General features: G+C 37.7%; 5 protein-coding genes across 9 annotated transcripts; 1 reads left to right on the forward strand and 4 right to left on the reverse strand.

Annotated features, from left to right (window-relative positions):
• Window positions 1-215: 215 nt before the first annotated feature.
• LOC104778013 (thioredoxin F1, chloroplastic) lies at window positions 216-1,592 on the reverse strand. The gene is made up of 3 exons (XM_010502405.3): window positions 1,125-1,592; window positions 681-780; window positions 216-537 (listed from the first exon to the last, which is right to left on the reverse strand). Exons 1-3 carry the CDS (start codon window positions 1,424-1,426, stop codon window positions 388-390), a joined length of 552 nt encoding a protein of 183 aa, XP_010500707.1. The 5' UTR covers window positions 1,427-1,592; the 3' UTR covers window positions 216-387.
• Window positions 1,593-2,015: 423 nt separating this feature from the next.
• LOC104777928 (aspartic proteinase 36) lies at window positions 2,016-4,979 on the forward strand. 3 transcript variants are annotated; one of them, XM_010502290.3, is made up of 10 exons: window positions 2,016-2,536; window positions 2,849-2,975; window positions 3,077-3,318; window positions 3,406-3,630; window positions 3,732-3,894; window positions 3,987-4,060; window positions 4,258-4,345; window positions 4,419-4,494; window positions 4,575-4,646; window positions 4,737-4,979. In XM_010502290.3, the coding sequence occupies exons 1-10, from the start codon at window positions 2,295-2,297 to the stop codon at window positions 4,886-4,888; spliced, it is 1,461 nt and encodes a 486-aa protein (XP_010500592.1). In that variant the 5' UTR covers window positions 2,016-2,294; the 3' UTR covers window positions 4,889-4,979. The 3 variants fall into 3 exon arrangements, 2 of the variants coding, with proteins under 2 accessions (XP_010500592.1, XP_087366416.1); XM_087510290.1 differs by having other exon boundaries at window positions 2,143-2,568; XR_015596812.1 differs by having other exon boundaries at window positions 2,160-2,536; window positions 3,732-3,905.
• LOC104777833 (putative protein phosphatase 2C 33) lies at window positions 4,969-8,633 on the reverse strand. Of its 3 annotated transcripts, none has more exons than XM_087510195.1 (8): window positions 8,164-8,557; window positions 7,733-8,036; window positions 7,563-7,630; window positions 7,058-7,459; window positions 6,448-6,873; window positions 6,245-6,362; window positions 5,911-6,134; window positions 4,969-5,826 (listed from the first exon to the last, which is right to left on the reverse strand). In XM_087510195.1, the coding sequence occupies exons 4-8, from the start codon at window positions 7,310-7,312 to the stop codon at window positions 5,362-5,364; spliced, it is 1,488 nt and encodes a 495-aa protein (XP_087366321.1). In that variant the 5' UTR covers window positions 7,313-7,459; window positions 7,563-7,630; window positions 7,733-8,036; window positions 8,164-8,557; the 3' UTR covers window positions 4,969-5,361. The 3 variants fall into 3 exon arrangements, with proteins under 3 accessions (XP_087366321.1, XP_087366343.1, XP_010500496.1); XM_087510217.1 differs by having other exon boundaries at window positions 7,559-7,630; XM_010502194.3 differs by having other exon boundaries at window positions 7,563-8,036; window positions 8,164-8,633.
• A 1,102-nt stretch (window positions 8,634-9,735) lies between these two features.
• Window positions 9,736-13,124, reverse strand: LOC104778432 (histidine--tRNA ligase, cytoplasmic). The gene is made up of 6 exons (XM_010502914.3): window positions 11,625-13,124; window positions 11,372-11,551; window positions 11,026-11,283; window positions 10,529-10,942; window positions 10,314-10,454; window positions 9,736-10,230 (listed from the first exon to the last, which is right to left on the reverse strand). The coding sequence occupies exons 1-6, from the start codon at window positions 12,981-12,983 to the stop codon at window positions 9,919-9,921; spliced, it is 2,664 nt and encodes an 887-aa protein (XP_010501216.1). The 5' UTR covers window positions 12,984-13,124; the 3' UTR covers window positions 9,736-9,918.
• Window positions 13,125-13,187: 63 nt separating this feature from the next.
• On the reverse strand, window positions 13,188-15,248 carry LOC104778524 (putative 4-hydroxy-4-methyl-2-oxoglutarate aldolase 1). The gene is made up of 3 exons (XM_010503009.3): window positions 14,927-15,248; window positions 14,486-14,687; window positions 13,188-13,630 (listed from the first exon to the last, which is right to left on the reverse strand). Exons 2-3 carry the CDS (start codon window positions 14,667-14,669, stop codon window positions 13,314-13,316), a joined length of 501 nt encoding a protein of 166 aa, XP_010501311.1. The 5' UTR covers window positions 14,670-14,687; window positions 14,927-15,248; the 3' UTR covers window positions 13,188-13,313.
• Between the last annotated feature and the right edge of the window lie 23 nt (window positions 15,249-15,271).

Consider the following 15,271-nt stretch of genomic DNA (forward strand, 5'->3'; position numbering starts at 1 on the left):
CAGGGCCCGTTTGACCCACAAGAAACCATATACACACACAGTATGTTATCATCGCTTTGTGAATTTTCGATCATGCCGCCGAATATGACTATGAGATCCGTCATGTCGCTGGTAAATCGAAAGATAATCATGAATATCGGAGGAAGGAGATCGATGGAGGCTTGCCGAATTGCATGCTTAGAAATCCTTGAAACCGTACCTAAAGATATGATAAGTAATAAACATAATATTTTTTTCTGGATGATCATATTTCTTGAAACATTTACACAATACAAGATAAAATCTTTTTGCTCACCTCACCTATAGGGATAACACACCAAGATTTTACATTTACATACAACCAATTATTATGGTAAATTAAGACATGAGAGAGAGAGAGAGATTGGATCATCCAGAACCAGCAGACGACGACCTAGCTGTTTCAATCGCTGCAACCAGATCATCATATTTCGCACCAGTGACTTCCTTGACGACCTTGTTGTCCTTCAATATCTTGAAAGTTGGAACCACTCTTAGTCCTAGCTCCTTTGCCAATGGCTGCCACCAATAGAAAAGAGTCAAAAGTTTTTTAGCAACAACAAAGGAGAAGTACATAGAATCATCGTTGATGAAAGTCTTCTCTTATCTTTAGATACTATCATGGTTCAATAGATAGAGATATTGGGCTATAGAGCACAAACCCGGTTATCTGGATTGCAGTCAAGCTTTAGAAAGACAACGTCCTCATACTTCTCTGATAAAGCTTTGTACTTAGGAGCAATCACTTTACATGGACCACACCTGCATATACACAAGATATCCAAAGAGACCATCATTAGTCGGAATGATGACCAACATCAAAAACCAAAACATCCACTATGAAATCAAATGAACCACATCTGCAGAAGAAGAATCTAACTGAGAAGACAAATCCCTCAGCTAAATAATTTTTGTATAAGCAAATGATGAATTCAAGGGAAAACAAAAAAAAATCAGGTATCCAATTGAAGAGAAGATATGGACGTTCTTCGTCAGTTTAATGATTCCATCGGTTCTGCTCTATGATCAATCGGTTCATCACAACAAACCAATTGAGTTGGAATCATAAAAAAAATAGTTAAAAGCAGAGAGGAGGAGAAGAGTACCATTGAGTGTACATGTCAAGTACGACAAGCTTATCACCGGCGGCATTAACGATGGGCCAGAAGGTGTCCTTATCAACCTCCGTAACTTGACCAACACTTACATTCACGGTTTCTAAGCTACACCTCACCACCACAGATGAATCTCTTCTTTTCCAAGAATCCAACGACGAGCAGAAACCAATCTTCGTCGTGTCGACGCCGGAGTAAGGGATCCGGCACTGTTTCCTCCTCGATGGACCGAATCCTCCGGTGCTCGGAGCTAAAGCCGTCGGAGACGGAGCGAGGCGGAGGGAGAGAGGCATTTGTTTGTGGTGAAGCAAAATAATTTCGAAAATGTTGAAATGAACTCAAGACTCAAAAAGACAAGAGTGTGTCTGTGTGGTGAGAGGTCGCAACGGACTGAGCAAATCATTTATTTGGATACTATAGCGAAAAGCCGGTGTTATCCTCGAATAGCTGCGGATGAACAAGTATATTCGGGGGTATTTACGGTAATTATTTGATATCGTGATAGATTGAACGGGCGGTGTAGAATTCTTCGAGGAATTAAGATTGATATTTATGTTTTTTTCACTGAAAGTACGGTTCGGTCCCTTAAAATGATGAGACAAATATGTATTTCTTTTATTTTTCCATAAATATAACTATTTTTGACTAAATTACAAAATCAACCCAACAACATGCCATGATACCAAAAAAGAAGAAAAAATAATAATAAACACAACATATTCATTCGTACGTACGTACATGTGAAAAAAATGAAAAATTTTATTATATACAAGTGAGAAAATTAATAAGTTACAGAAACAATTGCCGCCAAAGTGGTGAGAGCTAGTAGCAGTTATTTCAGTTTCCTTCTTTATAAGTAAGTGTGTGATCATAATTTTTGTTATTACAATACTTCCTACTGCTAATTTTTTAAGTCGGTCTTTAAAGTTAATTTTGATACGTTTGTTTAATTATTGAATTAATTTGGAAAGTACCAACCAATTTTTTTTCTTCTTTCATGTGTGTAATATAATAAGTTAAGTTAAGTTCTTCTCTTGTCCTAAACCTTACTCCACCGCCAAAGCTATACTTCATCTCTTTCTTTTGCTTTTTTCTCTTTTCACTTTTTCGTTTTTCTTTTTTCAACTAAAAATTAGTTAAGGGGTACGTATATCTCCGGTCATGGATCTCAAGCGGAGACAATGGTTCTTGTCAGTTATTTTGCTTTCGGCGGCGTTGCTAATTGGGCCGCAGTATTCTTCGGCGGCGACGACGACTCCGGTATTTGAAGTTCGAAGCAAGTTCGCTGGAAAAAGAGAAAAAGATCTTGGAGCTCTCAAAGCTCACGACCTCCACCGTCACTCTAGGCTTCTCTCCGCCATCGATCTACCTCTCGGCGGCGATAGCCAGCCTGAGTCTATTGGGTTCGAATCGCCGTTATTAATCAAAAAAACCTGTAATTTTGGGAATTTTTTGTTGTCGTCCTCTTTGTAAAGAGACAATACTAAAAAAAAATTGGGAATTTTATTTAACAACAAAAATAAAGTCGGAATTTTTGTCTCTATAAATGCGGAATCTGAAATTAAAAAAAAAAAAACTTTTGAGCTTTTTATTGGTTTTGAATCTATTGAAGATTCTCTCAACTCTTTGATTGGTTCTTGACTCTTTTGTTCTTACACTATGGTAAAATGTTGATTCATTGTTCTTTGTTGTTTTGGTGTTTTAATTTTTTTCAGTTTATACTTTGCTAAAATCGGATTAGGAACTCCATCAAGAGACTTTCATGTCCAAGTTGATACAGGAAGTGATATCTTATGGGTGAATTGTGCTGGTTGTATCAGATGTCCTAGGAAGAGTGATCTGGTATATATACCATCTCTTTTATCCCTTCTAAACAAGAAAAAAAAAGAAAGAAATAAACAGATTTTTTGAAGGTTACATATATGTTTCACTATATCTTTCAGGTAGAGCTGACACCTTATGATGCGGATGCTTCGTCCACTGCCAAATCTGTTTCCTGCGATGACAGCTTTTGCTCTTACGTCAACCAAAGATCTGAGTGTCACGCAGGCTCTACTTGTCAATATGTTATCATGTATGGAGATGGGAGCTCTACTAATGGATACCTGGTGAGAGATGTTGTGCATTTGGATTTAGTTACTGGAAATCGTCAAACCGGTTCCACCAACGGAACTATTATCTTCGGGTTAGTTTTAGTTTTATAGCTTGTGGCTTGCAAATCTCTTTAGCATTGTGCCAATTTTAATCGATATATGTGGGGTCTTATATACAGATGTGGGTCTAAACAGTCTGGTCAACTTGGTGAATCCCAAGCTGCAGTTGATGGGATAATGGGATTTGGACAGTCGAATTCATCGTTTATATCGCAGCTAGCTTCACAAAGAAAGGTCAAAAGGTCTTTTGCTCATTGTTTGGATAATAACAGTGGAGGCGGTATCTTCGCCATTGGAGAAGTTGTGTCACCCAAAGTAAAGACTACTCCTATGCTCTCTAAATCGTAAGTGAAATGCCTTACTCTCTTATAGTTTGTTCTTTTTCTATTTCCTGTCAAAAAGGTTTTGAATTTCTTAACACTGGTTGTGTAACTCTTTTTGACAGAGCTCACTATAGTGTCAACCTCAATGCAATTGAAGTTGGTAATTCAGTTTTACAACTTTCTTCGGATGCGTTTAATTCTGGAGATGACAAAGGAGTTATTGTTGATAGTGGTACTACTCTGGTGTATCTTCCTGAAGCTGTTTATAAGCCGTTAATGAATGAGGTCCAGACTATGTATGTTACTTGTGAATTTCTTTCTTCTGCCTTCTTCTATAAAGTTCTTTAACACTTTGTTTTTGTTTTTGTTTTCGTCAGATATTGGCTTCACATCCTGAGCTTACTTTGCATACAGTTCAAGATTCGTTTACATGTTTCCATTATATAGACAAGTAAGAATCTAACACATTGCTTTGTCATTCTCAGTACTTAGTGTTTCACTAATGTTTGAACCTTTACTGTCATTTGCTCTTAGAATTCAAAGGGAGTTGGGTTTAGCTGAATGATGTTTGAATGACTGATTTATTATACATCAAGTATATGATGTTTGATGTTTTGACACTCTGAAAATTTACTGTCCAATTCACAGATTAGATCGGTTCCCAACTGTCACTTTCCAGTTCGACAAGTCTCTTTCATTGGCGGTTTATCCTCGGGAGTATCTATTCCAAGTTCGAGTTAGTCCTTTTCAGACTCTTTTACCTTGTTCGTGTTCTTGTTTTCTTGTTCTGACATAAAGACTGGCTATAGGAAGACACATGGTGTTTTGGTTGGCAAAACGGTGGATTGCAGACTAAAGGAGGAGAAGAATTAACAATTCTTGGAGGTACATAGCTTTTTTTTAAGATGACTTTCATCCTGCAAATGCTGTAAATATGAGTCTTGATTAATTGTCTCGCTGCGCAGACATGGCTCTCTCTAACAAGTTAGTTGTCTACGATATCGAAAACCAAGTCATTGGATGGACCAATCACAACTGTAAGCATTACAAATCCTGTCATTGTTTTTTTCGTTGCCACAAATACTAAGATTTGGAGCTATAACTGCAATGAATACTGAATCACACAGGTTCAGGAGGAATACAAGTAAAGGATGAAGAAACTGGAGCAATCTACACTGTTGGTGCACACAACCTCTCATGGTCGTCGTCTTTAGCTATTACAAGACTTCTTACACTTGTTTCTCTCTTAATTCCTTTCTTCTGTTACATGGCTTTATAGTTTCAGATAAAACCCTCTTTGGAACAAAATTTGTTTTAAAATATTCTCATTTTTATTTATTTTGAGAGAGGAAGAAGAGATTGACAACAAATCTGTAGTTGGAATTGGAGCTTTTTGAACAGACAAAAACAGGAAAATACCCAACAGACTGACAAAATTAAGCCTGAGGGGCTTTCACAGAATCACAGACACAAAGCCATTATTACATGTGATGTTTTTTTCACTCTTCTTTACTGACAAGACCAAAAAAACAGCATAAACATCAACAAGAAAGAAAGACATAAACAAAAGACAAAATTGACAAAAAATTATGTTCCAAAACCAATTTATGACTCAAGGAAAAGAATAGAGATCAATGTAGAAAGTTGAAAAGGAAAACAAAAAGACACAGTACCTTCTTCTTCTCTTGGGTGATTTTATTTGATATGATCTATCACCTCTCAAATTCTTCATTTCAGCTCTTCTTTCTCTTTTCACTTTCCAGGCACAAATCTTGGCAAGTTCAAAAGTGTATTAACTCTTGCAACACCTTCTAGTGCAGAATACTCTGTTCCAGGTTCTGTATCCAAGTTATCCTCTTCTTTTATCAGCTTCTCAGCTTCACTTTCGTCGAGAGCAATCTCTTTCCCCGTCCTGACAGTACTCGAACGGCCAAGACCGCTTGGTCCTGATGCATCAACATTCTCAGTTGCGGCTTTTAGTTCTTCGCCTACTTCTTCATCTTCCAGTCTGGAGATGGAAGATGATGTAGATATGACGTTTGAGTTGTTGGCGTCTAGATACAAGCAAACAGCGGCACAGTCATCGACTTTGGAAGTCGGGTATTTGTATCTCCAAGCTCTAACCGCAGACTCGACTATAGCTCTTGCTGCAGTGGAACGTGATGGAGCTGAAGCTACAATCCCCACTACATCATCATTTGAGAGAACATCCCAAATCTATCACACGAACATAATAACATTAGAAATGTGAGCAAATTTGCAAATAGAAAAGGAAATGTGACTGAGAGAAAGAGAAATTACCCCATCAGTAGCCAGCACAATAAACTCATCTTTCTCGGTTAAGCGACGGAAAGATACATCAGGTACAGAGATTAGGCCAAAATCTTTAAGGCAAAAGTCTCCAAAAGCACGTGCCATTGCAAGTCCAGGTGAGTCACAGTTTGGCAGCCAAACTCTACAAACCTCAGGTTCATCTCTAAGAGCAAACACCCGTCCACGACATTTTCTTATTCTCTCTGCCTCAGCTGTTATATCAATGGGCAAAAAAAAAATAACCCAATAAAAGTAAATTAGTGGATCCATCATACATCCACAGGACAACAGCATACATCCGCATAAGGAATAATCATTCAACCTGGGAGATTTGGCTTAAGATCCACAGTAAGTTGAACAGAGTGAAGAGCATTGTCACTGTCTCTTGTACCCATTACAGCTCTAGAGTCTCCAATATTTCCAACAACGAGATACTGACCCTGGAATATTGCAGAGGATACATAATAAAGATCAAGAAACAGTGAATAAGGCTTAAACTAAAAACATACCAAACCGAGACAATACCTGCTTGATCAAGGTTACAGCTGTCGTCCCACTGCAGAAACAGTCAACACTTCCATGGAATTTCAGTTCTCTATCCATAACTTTAAAAGCCTTAAGAAACGACTCTTTCAGCGTCTGAAACAATTCCGGATGGGATTCCATGTTCTCCTCCTCCTCCATCTTAGCAGATGTCCTAGGTTCTTCTTCAGCAGATACAGAAGCAGCAGCAGCAGCAGCAGTATCTTCAGAGTTGTTAATGTTGGTTGCATTGTTAACGGTGTCGGTAGTGATAGCCTTTAGAACGCCTTCAACTGGTACTTTTGCTTCCCAATAAGTACTCAATTTGAGAGGGAGATTGTCTCTGACTCTCTTTGCAACCATATGACCATATGGACCATGCCCATCAAACACTCCACAGAAGACTGTATCTGTCCTCGAACCAAAATTCTGAGCGTGAAAACAGGAAACAATCAGAATCATTTGCATAGATCGGTAATAGAACCAAGATAATCTGGTGATTCTACATAGATATCAATATTTCAGATAGAAGCAGTGGAGAAACAATATAAACTATGAAAAAAACATAAATAGAAACAAGAAAAGAAAGGTAGGACTGTTGGAACAAACATACCTCCCAAACAACCATGGCATCTTGGTTAGGCCCTTTCTTGCCTTGTTGAGTGAAGATACAAGCAGCCTCACTTGATCCATTCAAGAACATCCGTCCAGGGACCCGATGCAACGGTTCTTCTCTCCTGTAATCAAAGGAAGAGTTCCTAGAGCCAGGTCGTTTCTTGGAGTTCTTCCTCTTCCTCACACTAAACCCAGGAGAGCAAGGAGAGCCCGGTCCAGGGCTCCTGGTCTCAGCAGATAAACAGGACCCCATTCTAAGGGCCCTGATTATATTGAGAAGGCAATCCAGACCAACAATGGTACAATCACCCCCACGGTCCTCCAGTGGGAAAGATTGAAGCTTTAGATCACGATTCTCGCCGGAAAGAGCAATGATGATTCAAACTATGCAAAGAGATCTCTGCAAGAAGAAGACAAAAACTCTTTATTAGATCCCCAAATGATCAGCACAAAGAGCAAATGATGATTTGATGATGATTCAGTATGCAAGAAGACTTACAAACCTCAATTTTTAGTTGCAGCTACTTTCTGCAAGAAGACTGACTAAATGATCACATATAATTCCTCTCAACTGCCAGTACATACATACACCCACTAGTGAATCTTAAACCCAAACCGTCGAAATTGAATGAAGAAAAAACAGAATAAAAAAATCAAGCTTTCCAAAGCTGACCACCAAGAAAAAGGCAAAGGTGAGAGACTTCTTCTGGGTCTGACCCCCCTTTTTGAGTCTTTCAAATATGTTTATTTGTAAACACTAATGTAAACCCAAAAGGAACAGATCTACGTAGATTTTTTTTTCTATTGCCACCCACCACACAGACACACACACACACACGGAGAAGAAATTAAGAAAGAGAAGTGTGTTTTTATTTTATTAATACATGAGCCATCAATCAAAGAACAGCGCTTGAGAAAGAGACTCAAAACACGAGAATCATGAAAACCCTTTTCGTCTTTCTCTGTTTCTTCTTCGTCTGCAACCAATCAAAAGAAGAAATCACTGAGATAAACAATTGAACTCTCCACAAAAAAAAAGAATCAAACTTTACCTATCAAAATTTAGAAAAAAAAATTCACAATTCGAGCTGAAAGGAGACTCACCAGGATACAGATCAATCAAAAGGATCTCAGAATCAGATTCAAATCGATGATTTTTGAGCTAGGGATTCTGTTCGTGCGTTGATAGATTATTAAAAAAAAACAAAAAAAAAAAAAGAGAAAAGATGAATATTTTTTAAAAGACGAGAAAGAAACGCAACCACCAACTACAAACCCGTTCTTTCTTCTTCGTCTTTCTACTTTTGTGCATGTGCGTGTAGAGAGAGAAAGTAGAAGAGAGAGATAGAAACAGTAATGGAGGAGATGGGTCACTCGCTCTCTCTCTCTCTAAACTTATAACCAAAATGTATTAATTTTGTAATGAGATTTTTTTTCTTTGTGATGACTGATTTTTTTATTTTATTTGTATGTGTCTGTTTTTGTGAATAATGATTTTTTTTTTGGGGTTTCAGGCTGGCACAATTAACATGGGGTTGGATAAGACGTTTCTTACACATAATTTCCCGACATCCACTAGAATATAATCATATATTATAAGAATTATTATTTCTATTTTTTGAAAATTAAAAAAAATATATATATATCCAATACAGATCATTTATAATTTTATATTATTATTTAGATCAAAATCATATATAAGGTCTCTCAATCAGTCAATCAATCCCACATGACATGATGAGAGAGGGTCTTTATCAAATTTAATCCATGATTTACATATGCATGCTATTTGGTGCGTTAACCAAAACAAAAAGAAAAGAATACTAACCACTCTGAATAAAACGCTGAATTCTTCTATAAATGATCATACAATTACTACTTTACTTATTTTGTCCTATTGATCCGCTTCGATTTTTTTTTTCTTTTTCTTTTCTTTTTTTTTTAACAATATGAAAGAAAATTACACATTTTATTTGAAACCTAAAATTAATACTTGTCACTTATGGTGTAACAACAACTCTATATGCATAATGCATATATAACTGATTGTTTTATTGAAGCTAAAACAAGTAGAGAGAGACAAGAGTCGATGGAACACATGAGATGTGTGAATAGAGAGAAGTGATCTTTGTTAACTTGAAGCCACATGTCGGCAAGGAGGCACAGAATCCAACACGTATCAGTTTCTCTTCTCATGCAAATGCAAAAATCAGATCTGCAGATCACATTTTTGTTTTTGGTGTTGGGGACAGACTAACCTTACCTGTTAAGAGTTTTTATTTTGTCTTTGATTTTTTAGGTTCTCATGAATGAACCCAAAACCATTTTCTCTTTCGGTCTTACTATGATGACTCTTATGATCTTATCTTCTTCTTCCACCTCTTCTCAATCAAAGAATCGTACCTTCTTCTTCTTTTTTTTTTTTTTCTTTAATTTCTTGTTGATAAGATCGCAGATTAGGTTGAAATAGGAACGAGTACTTTGGTTGGGGTCCCTTGTATCAGAATCAGGATAAGGATTGTTTTAGAAAGAAACGTAATTTTTATATCCGCGTTTACACTTGCATATAAAATACATATATCTTCAAATTGCAAATGGTTTCTTCGTTTTATAAGATATTTTTGAGAAAAACATAAACAAAGCAGAAGAAAATCATTAAGATCTACTCGGGGGGTCTAACCACGTAAATTATCCACTAACCAATCAAACCTCATCAACATCAAAATCTCTTTTTAAGTTCTTATCTCCAATAACACCAGTATCAAGCAAAAGAAAAAAAAAAGCAAAAATGCAACACAGAATAATTCCTTTTTTTTTCCTGGGAATCGCACCAGCAAGTGTGTACCTTTCATCTCTTTTTCAAGAACTGAGTTCTTTCAACAATACCCCAACGAAAGTATCTTTAGATTCATTCTTGATTTCCTTTTCACTTCCCTTAACAAGCTTCTTCAATGTCACAACATCTTTACTGAGTTCTTCTTCATCTACCATCACCATCCAAGGAATCCCTGAATCCCTAACACGATCGAAATGCTTTGATTTCCTCTTGCTCACAAGATACTCTGCGTTGATCTTAGCCTCCCATAACTGACTTGCCAATTCCGCTGCTAACGCTAGTTGATTATCCTTCATTATACTAACCAAAACCTGTGTCTCCGTAGGTCGGATCACCTAAGTTCATAGCAAAAACAAAGTTCATAATCTGTTCTTTTAGAATAAAGATCAACAAACAGCATAAGAGTTTCGGAAGTTACTTGATTCTTTTTCTCGTTAAGTTCTTCCATTATGTTAAACACTCGCTCGATTCCAAGGCTCATCCCAACTGCAGGGACTTGCTTTGTTCCAAACATTCCTATTAGGTTATCATATCGCCCACCAGCACCAATTGATCCAACCTGCAGAAAGAAGAAATTAAAGACCATAAACTTTCTCTAATTGAATTGCAAGAAGCCAAGCCGAAGGATTTTACCTCTGCTCCTATACAAACGGCTTCAAAGATGACGCCGGTGTAGTAATCAAGACCTCTAGCTAGACTTAGATCAAAGACTATCCTGTGACTGCACTTCGATCTTTCAAGAGCTTCAAACATGATACTCAACTCATCAAGAGCTTCTCTTGATGAATGGTTAGCTAAGAACTCACTCCCTTCTTGTCTCAGTTTAGACAAAAGCTCCAATGGAGCTCCCTTCTCCTTAACAAAGTTGCCAATTCTGTCTGCAATCTCTGACGATAAGCCCTTCTCTTCCACCATTTCTTTCTTCACTTGCTCAAATGATTGCTTGTCTAACTTGTCGATACTCGAACAGATGGTTCTGAATTTTTCAGGTGGTACTCCACATATCTCCAGCATTCCATCAAGCAACTTGCGGTGATTCAGTTTCACCTATTTAAACAAAACCAGAATCAAGAACATAGCCAAAGAGAAAACCAACCAGGAAAGATTAGGACTTTCAACTAAGTTATTACCTCATAATCTCCAATCTCCAATTCATCGAGAAGTTCAGTTAATATCTTGACAATTTCAAAATCGGGTCCCATTGGTTCAAACAGACCAGCGATATCAAAATCACACTGGTAAAACTCTCGGTATCTCCCTTTCGATGGATTATCCCTTCTGTATACCTTCGCTATTTGGTATCTTTTGAACGATGTGATTCCATTCATAGCGACATACCGTGCAAATGGAACAGTTAAATCATATCGTAAAGAGCAGAGCTCTCCACCCTGCAATTAATGTATTCACATGAGCACGAATTCCGATAAATAATTTCAAATATACTGATGAAATTGCAGCAGACGAGATGAGTTTAACCTGATCAGCAATATCATAAACCAATTTCGAGTCTTCTCCATACTTCCCCATAAGGGTCTCCCTCAATTCAAAAACAGGAGTATCAAGTGCAGTTGCACCATGCCTCTTGAAAACGTTTTGTATGATTGCAAATGCTTTTTCTCGGACTGCCATTTGTTCTTTAGCGAAATCTCGAGTTCCCTGCCACAGAATCAAACAAATCAGAAATTAACATGAGACCTAAATATTATATATCTTTGAGATTGTGATTTACCTTTGGAAGCTTGGGAAGTCTCCTGTTTTCATTACTTTCTACAATCTCTTTCACTTTATCCAAAAAGCTATCAAAACCGTGACCCGCAGGGTTGAAAAGATTTAAGATTTGTTCCACCCATTGCTTCAAATAATTCATCAGGTCACCATCACTTGTTGCCTCATTACTCACCAATTTATCTTTAATAAACTGGAGAACTATACTCGTCCCCTTCCCCACAACTGCTTTTTTCTCATTCTTCTTCTTTTTCTTATCCGTCTTCGAATCTTCTTTGTCCGCATCTCCCTTCTTCTGAACAAACAACTCTCCACCTGCAAGAGCAAAAAAGGCAGCAACTGCCTCCAAACCAACGATTCTCCATACAACCCCCAGAGACTCATTCAGTTCATGAGCAAACCTGATGTAATCCTCTCCCAAATGAGCAGTATAAGCTAACTTATAGCTATTCTTTAGATTCTCATACTCAACACTGCTCTTTTCAAACACTTCAGACAAACCATTCCTCAGATTCTCATTCCCAATCGACTCAAAACAGATCTTAGCACGAAGGAACGAACACACTCCTAAGTTTTTGATAGCCGTCGACAAAGGTGCCAATGTAGTTCCTAAAGCCTCACCAATTCCAGTGTTTCCAGATCCAGTTTTGCCTCCTTTAACACCGGAATTCAATTCTCTCCGAGCATCAGAGTGCAAGCTTTTCACCACAAACCTAAATTTGCCATGAATCCAAGGAATCTTCGAAATCTCCTCGATTTCTAACTTCCCTGTACCTTTATACCCGTTAAGCAAAACCTTGAGATCACCAGCAACACCAATAACATCTTTATCACCATTCCCATCTCCTGAATCCAACGAGCTAAACGAAGCTATATCAGCCTTTGTAACCTCAACACTCAACGCAGCTACAGAATCCACAATCTGGGAAAGAGTCGTCGATTTGTGATCTATAATAGAACAGAGTCCAATCAACGAAGCAAAAGATTTCTCCAACACAATGTTTTCCCCTTCCGTCACATCAATCTCACCCAATTCGAAATTCTCAGCCTCCGAATTCAAAATGTCCGAGATTTTAACCGGAAGAACAGAACGAGCGGTGGAGGAAGAAGGAGGACCAGAAGTCGACAAAATAAGCTTGTTTAAGATAACAGCCAAAGAAGCTCTGGTTTCTTCGTTCGTCAACCCTTCAGGGATACCTAAGGAGCTTCGTTTGATCGATGGAGCGTTTCTAGTGGAAAATCTTTCGATCGCAGAAGAATCAATTCGAACATTCGCGACGCCGGAAGCAATCTTGTAAACGGAGGGGGAATTGAAAGACGATCCTTTACCTCCGAGATTGATGGACGATCTCTCCGCCGCCATTATTACACACTTACAGAGCTGAAGCCGGAGCGCTGTTTAGGGTTTTCTTTCTTTAGACGTGTGACTGCGTGAGTGAGTAAAAGACGACGACACAAGAATTAGAGAACGGAAAATTGCGGAAATACCCCCTCAAATTATCTACTTTTTGGAATTTTAGCCTTGAATAAATTTGCAAATATTGGATAGTTCGAGGATCTTTTTGCATTTTAAGAAAGTATTTTCTTATTTAACTCCCAAACTCAAACATATGTAAATCAAAGAAGCGATATTAAAAGAAGGAAGACAAAGCTCAAAAAGCAGCAGCTAAAACAACAACACTTGCAACACTTATTAAACGGATAATTCGATCTGGGAAACAAGGATACCATCAGTATCTGCATAAAGCCATTCCCCATCGCAAATCCGAGTGCCAGCCATGTTCAAAGGCACTCTTTGTTCACCAAGTCCTTTCTTACTCGCCTTTATAGGATGAGAAGCTAAAGCTCTTACTCCAATGTCGCAACCATTGATCTCATCGACGTCTCTGATGCAACCGTTCACTATGATCCCTGCCCATCCGTTGTTTTGCGCTTGTACTACCGGGTTTCCTCCAAGTATCGCGCAACGTAAACTCCCTCCACCATCCACCACAAGAACTCTTCCATTGCCTGTTTTTTTTTTAACATTTGTGAGCTTTAGATGTGAAAAATACAGAGAGCAGATTGGTTTATTGTAAAAAAGACTCGGGTGTTTTGAAAGATCTATCTCATCTCTAGTCACTAAATTGATCTAGGCTACTCAACAAGTTGGTAAGCCAAAAGGTGAAATCGTTTGATGTTTCTAACATCTTGCATCCTCATCATCACCATTACTATCATCATCTATAACGAGTTCTTGAATCTTGATGTAATAATAGTATAGAAACACATTGGTTTATTCTAAAACTATCCATTTGCAAAGTGACTGAAGAAGTATTACCACTGAAGCTAGTTGACAAGTAAGTGTCTCTCTATGTGTCTCTCTATACTTAAAGACTTCTTCAAACATATATAGTTTCGAACAAGGAACCATTGAAGCTAGTTGAGAACTAAGTAACATACCAGAATTGAATCTAAGCCATTATCATCATCATCACCATTATTATCATCATCTATAACGAGTTCTTGAACCTTGATGTAATGATAGTATAGAAACACATTGGTTTATTCTAAATACAATGAATCGAAGCACACCTCTTTTTCTCATCACCAACTATCCATTTGCAAAGTGATTGAAGAAGTATTAACAGTGAAGCTAGTTGACAAGTAACAGACCACTGTGTCTCTATATCTCTATACTTAAGACTTCTTCAAACATATATAGTTTCAAGCAAAGAACCATTGAAGGTAGTTGACAACTAAGTAACAGACCAGAATTGAATCTAAGCCATGTCAATGATCCTCTGGAAGTTCATATCTCTATTCTCTATGAGTAAAGTTTCAGTATTTATGGAATCTTTTCTTTGGCAAGAGTTATTAAAATACCTTTCTCTTCGAGGAAGTGACGGATTAAGCCATTGTCTTCAAATACTTTGACAGTAACTACTGGACCTGAGAATATCTGACGACGACCATAAATCTGGAAAACGGGTTGCAGAGCTCGGAGCTGGCCACTACGAATCATCTCTTGATTCGCATCACATACTTCCGCAGTAGTCACAAACGCCATTCTTTTTTTTGTTCTCACCTGGATTAAGGATTATGATCAAAACAAGTTATCTGGAAACTAGTTATATGAGATTAATGGGAAACCACTCAAACCCACAAGGCAAGATAGTAAGATACAAATCGAGACTAATCTGGATAAAGTGATGATATATTCATGGTCAATCGATCAAACCCACAAGGAAAGTTACAAACTTTAATCCAAAATTCATCTGGATAAACAGAAGGGATTAGATTTAGATCGAATCTCATTTCATTTACCTGAAATAGAAGAAACTCAGATGAAGAAAAGAAGACTCTGTGGGCACAAGTCTCAGAGAAACGAAGTTGATGATCCTTTATTTAAAGGAGGACAATAGTCTCAGCATCATACTTTGCTTTGGTCATTCAATAATAGTAAAGTATGGACCTTTTTTTTTTAACTTTTACATAAATCAGATCGCGAAGGTGGGTTGTCGCTATAAGCTTCGAAAAACTCAAAAAAGGAATCTTTGCGTTGCCTTTCTATCTGGTTTCGACTCTGTTTCCTTGTTATCATTTTCTCGCTTTTTCTCGACTGTTTATGCTCTTTGTACATCTCAAAAAGACAAACCCATGTTATGTCCA

Source organism: Camelina sativa, chromosome 1 (assembly GCF_030686135.1).
Source record: "Camelina sativa cultivar CO46 ecotype springtype chromosome 1, ASM3068613v1".
NCBI lineage: Eukaryota > Viridiplantae > Streptophyta > Magnoliopsida > Brassicales > Brassicaceae > Camelina > Camelina sativa.

Bases quoted from the DNA above. Each gene is read 5' to 3' on its own strand.
- LOC104778013 (XM_010502405.3), bottom strand. From the start codon at position 1,426: ATGCCTCTCTCCCTCCGCCTCGCTCCGTCTCCGACGGCTTTAGCTCCG. The intron at 781-1,124 runs GTACTCTTCTCC...GTGTATATGCAG, and splicing joins CTTGACATGTACACTCAATG to GTGTGGTCCATGTAAAGTGA. The intron at 538-680 runs GTTTGTGCTCTA...TATTGGTGGCAG, and splicing joins ACTGCAATCCAGATAACCGG to CCATTGGCAAAGGAGCTAGG.
- LOC104778432 (XM_010502914.3), bottom strand. From the start codon at position 12,983: ATGGCGGCGGAGAGATCGTCCATCAATCTCGGAGGTAAAGGATCGTCT. The intron at 11,552-11,624 runs GTAAATCACAAT...ATTCTGTGGCAG, and splicing joins GACTTCCCAAGCTTCCAAAG to GGAACTCGAGATTTCGCTAA. The intron at 10,943-11,025 runs GTAATAACTTAG...TTGTTTAAATAG, and splicing joins TGGAGATTGGAGATTATGAG to GTGAAACTGAATCACCGCAA.
- LOC104777833 (XM_010502194.3), bottom strand. From the start codon at position 7,312: ATGGGGTCCTGTTTATCTGCTGAGACCAGGAGCCCTGGACCGGGCTCT. The intron at 6,874-7,057 runs GTATGTTTGTTC...TTTCACGCTCAG, and splicing joins ATGCCATGGTTGTTTGGGAG to AATTTTGGTTCGAGGACAGA. The intron at 5,827-5,910 runs GTAATTTCTCTT...TTCGTGTGATAG, and splicing joins TTGTGCTGGCTACTGATGGG to ATTTGGGATGTTCTCTCAAA.
- LOC104778524 (XM_010503009.3), bottom strand. From the start codon at position 14,669: ATGGCGTTTGTGACTACTGCGGAAGTATGTGATGCGAATCAAGAGATG. The intron at 13,631-14,485 runs GTATTTTAATAA...AAAAAAAAACAG, and splicing joins TCACTTCCTCGAAGAGAAAG to GCAATGGAAGAGTTCTTGTG.
- LOC104777928 (XM_010502290.3), top strand. From the start codon at position 2,295: ATGGATCTCAAGCGGAGACAATGGTTCTTGTCAGTTATTTTGCTTTCG. The intron at 2,537-2,848 runs GTTCGAATCGCC...AATTTTTTTCAG, and splicing joins AGCCAGCCTGAGTCTATTGG to TTTATACTTTGCTAAAATCG. The intron at 4,346-4,418 runs GTTAGTCCTTTT...GACTGGCTATAG, and splicing joins AGTATCTATTCCAAGTTCGA to GAAGACACATGGTGTTTTGG.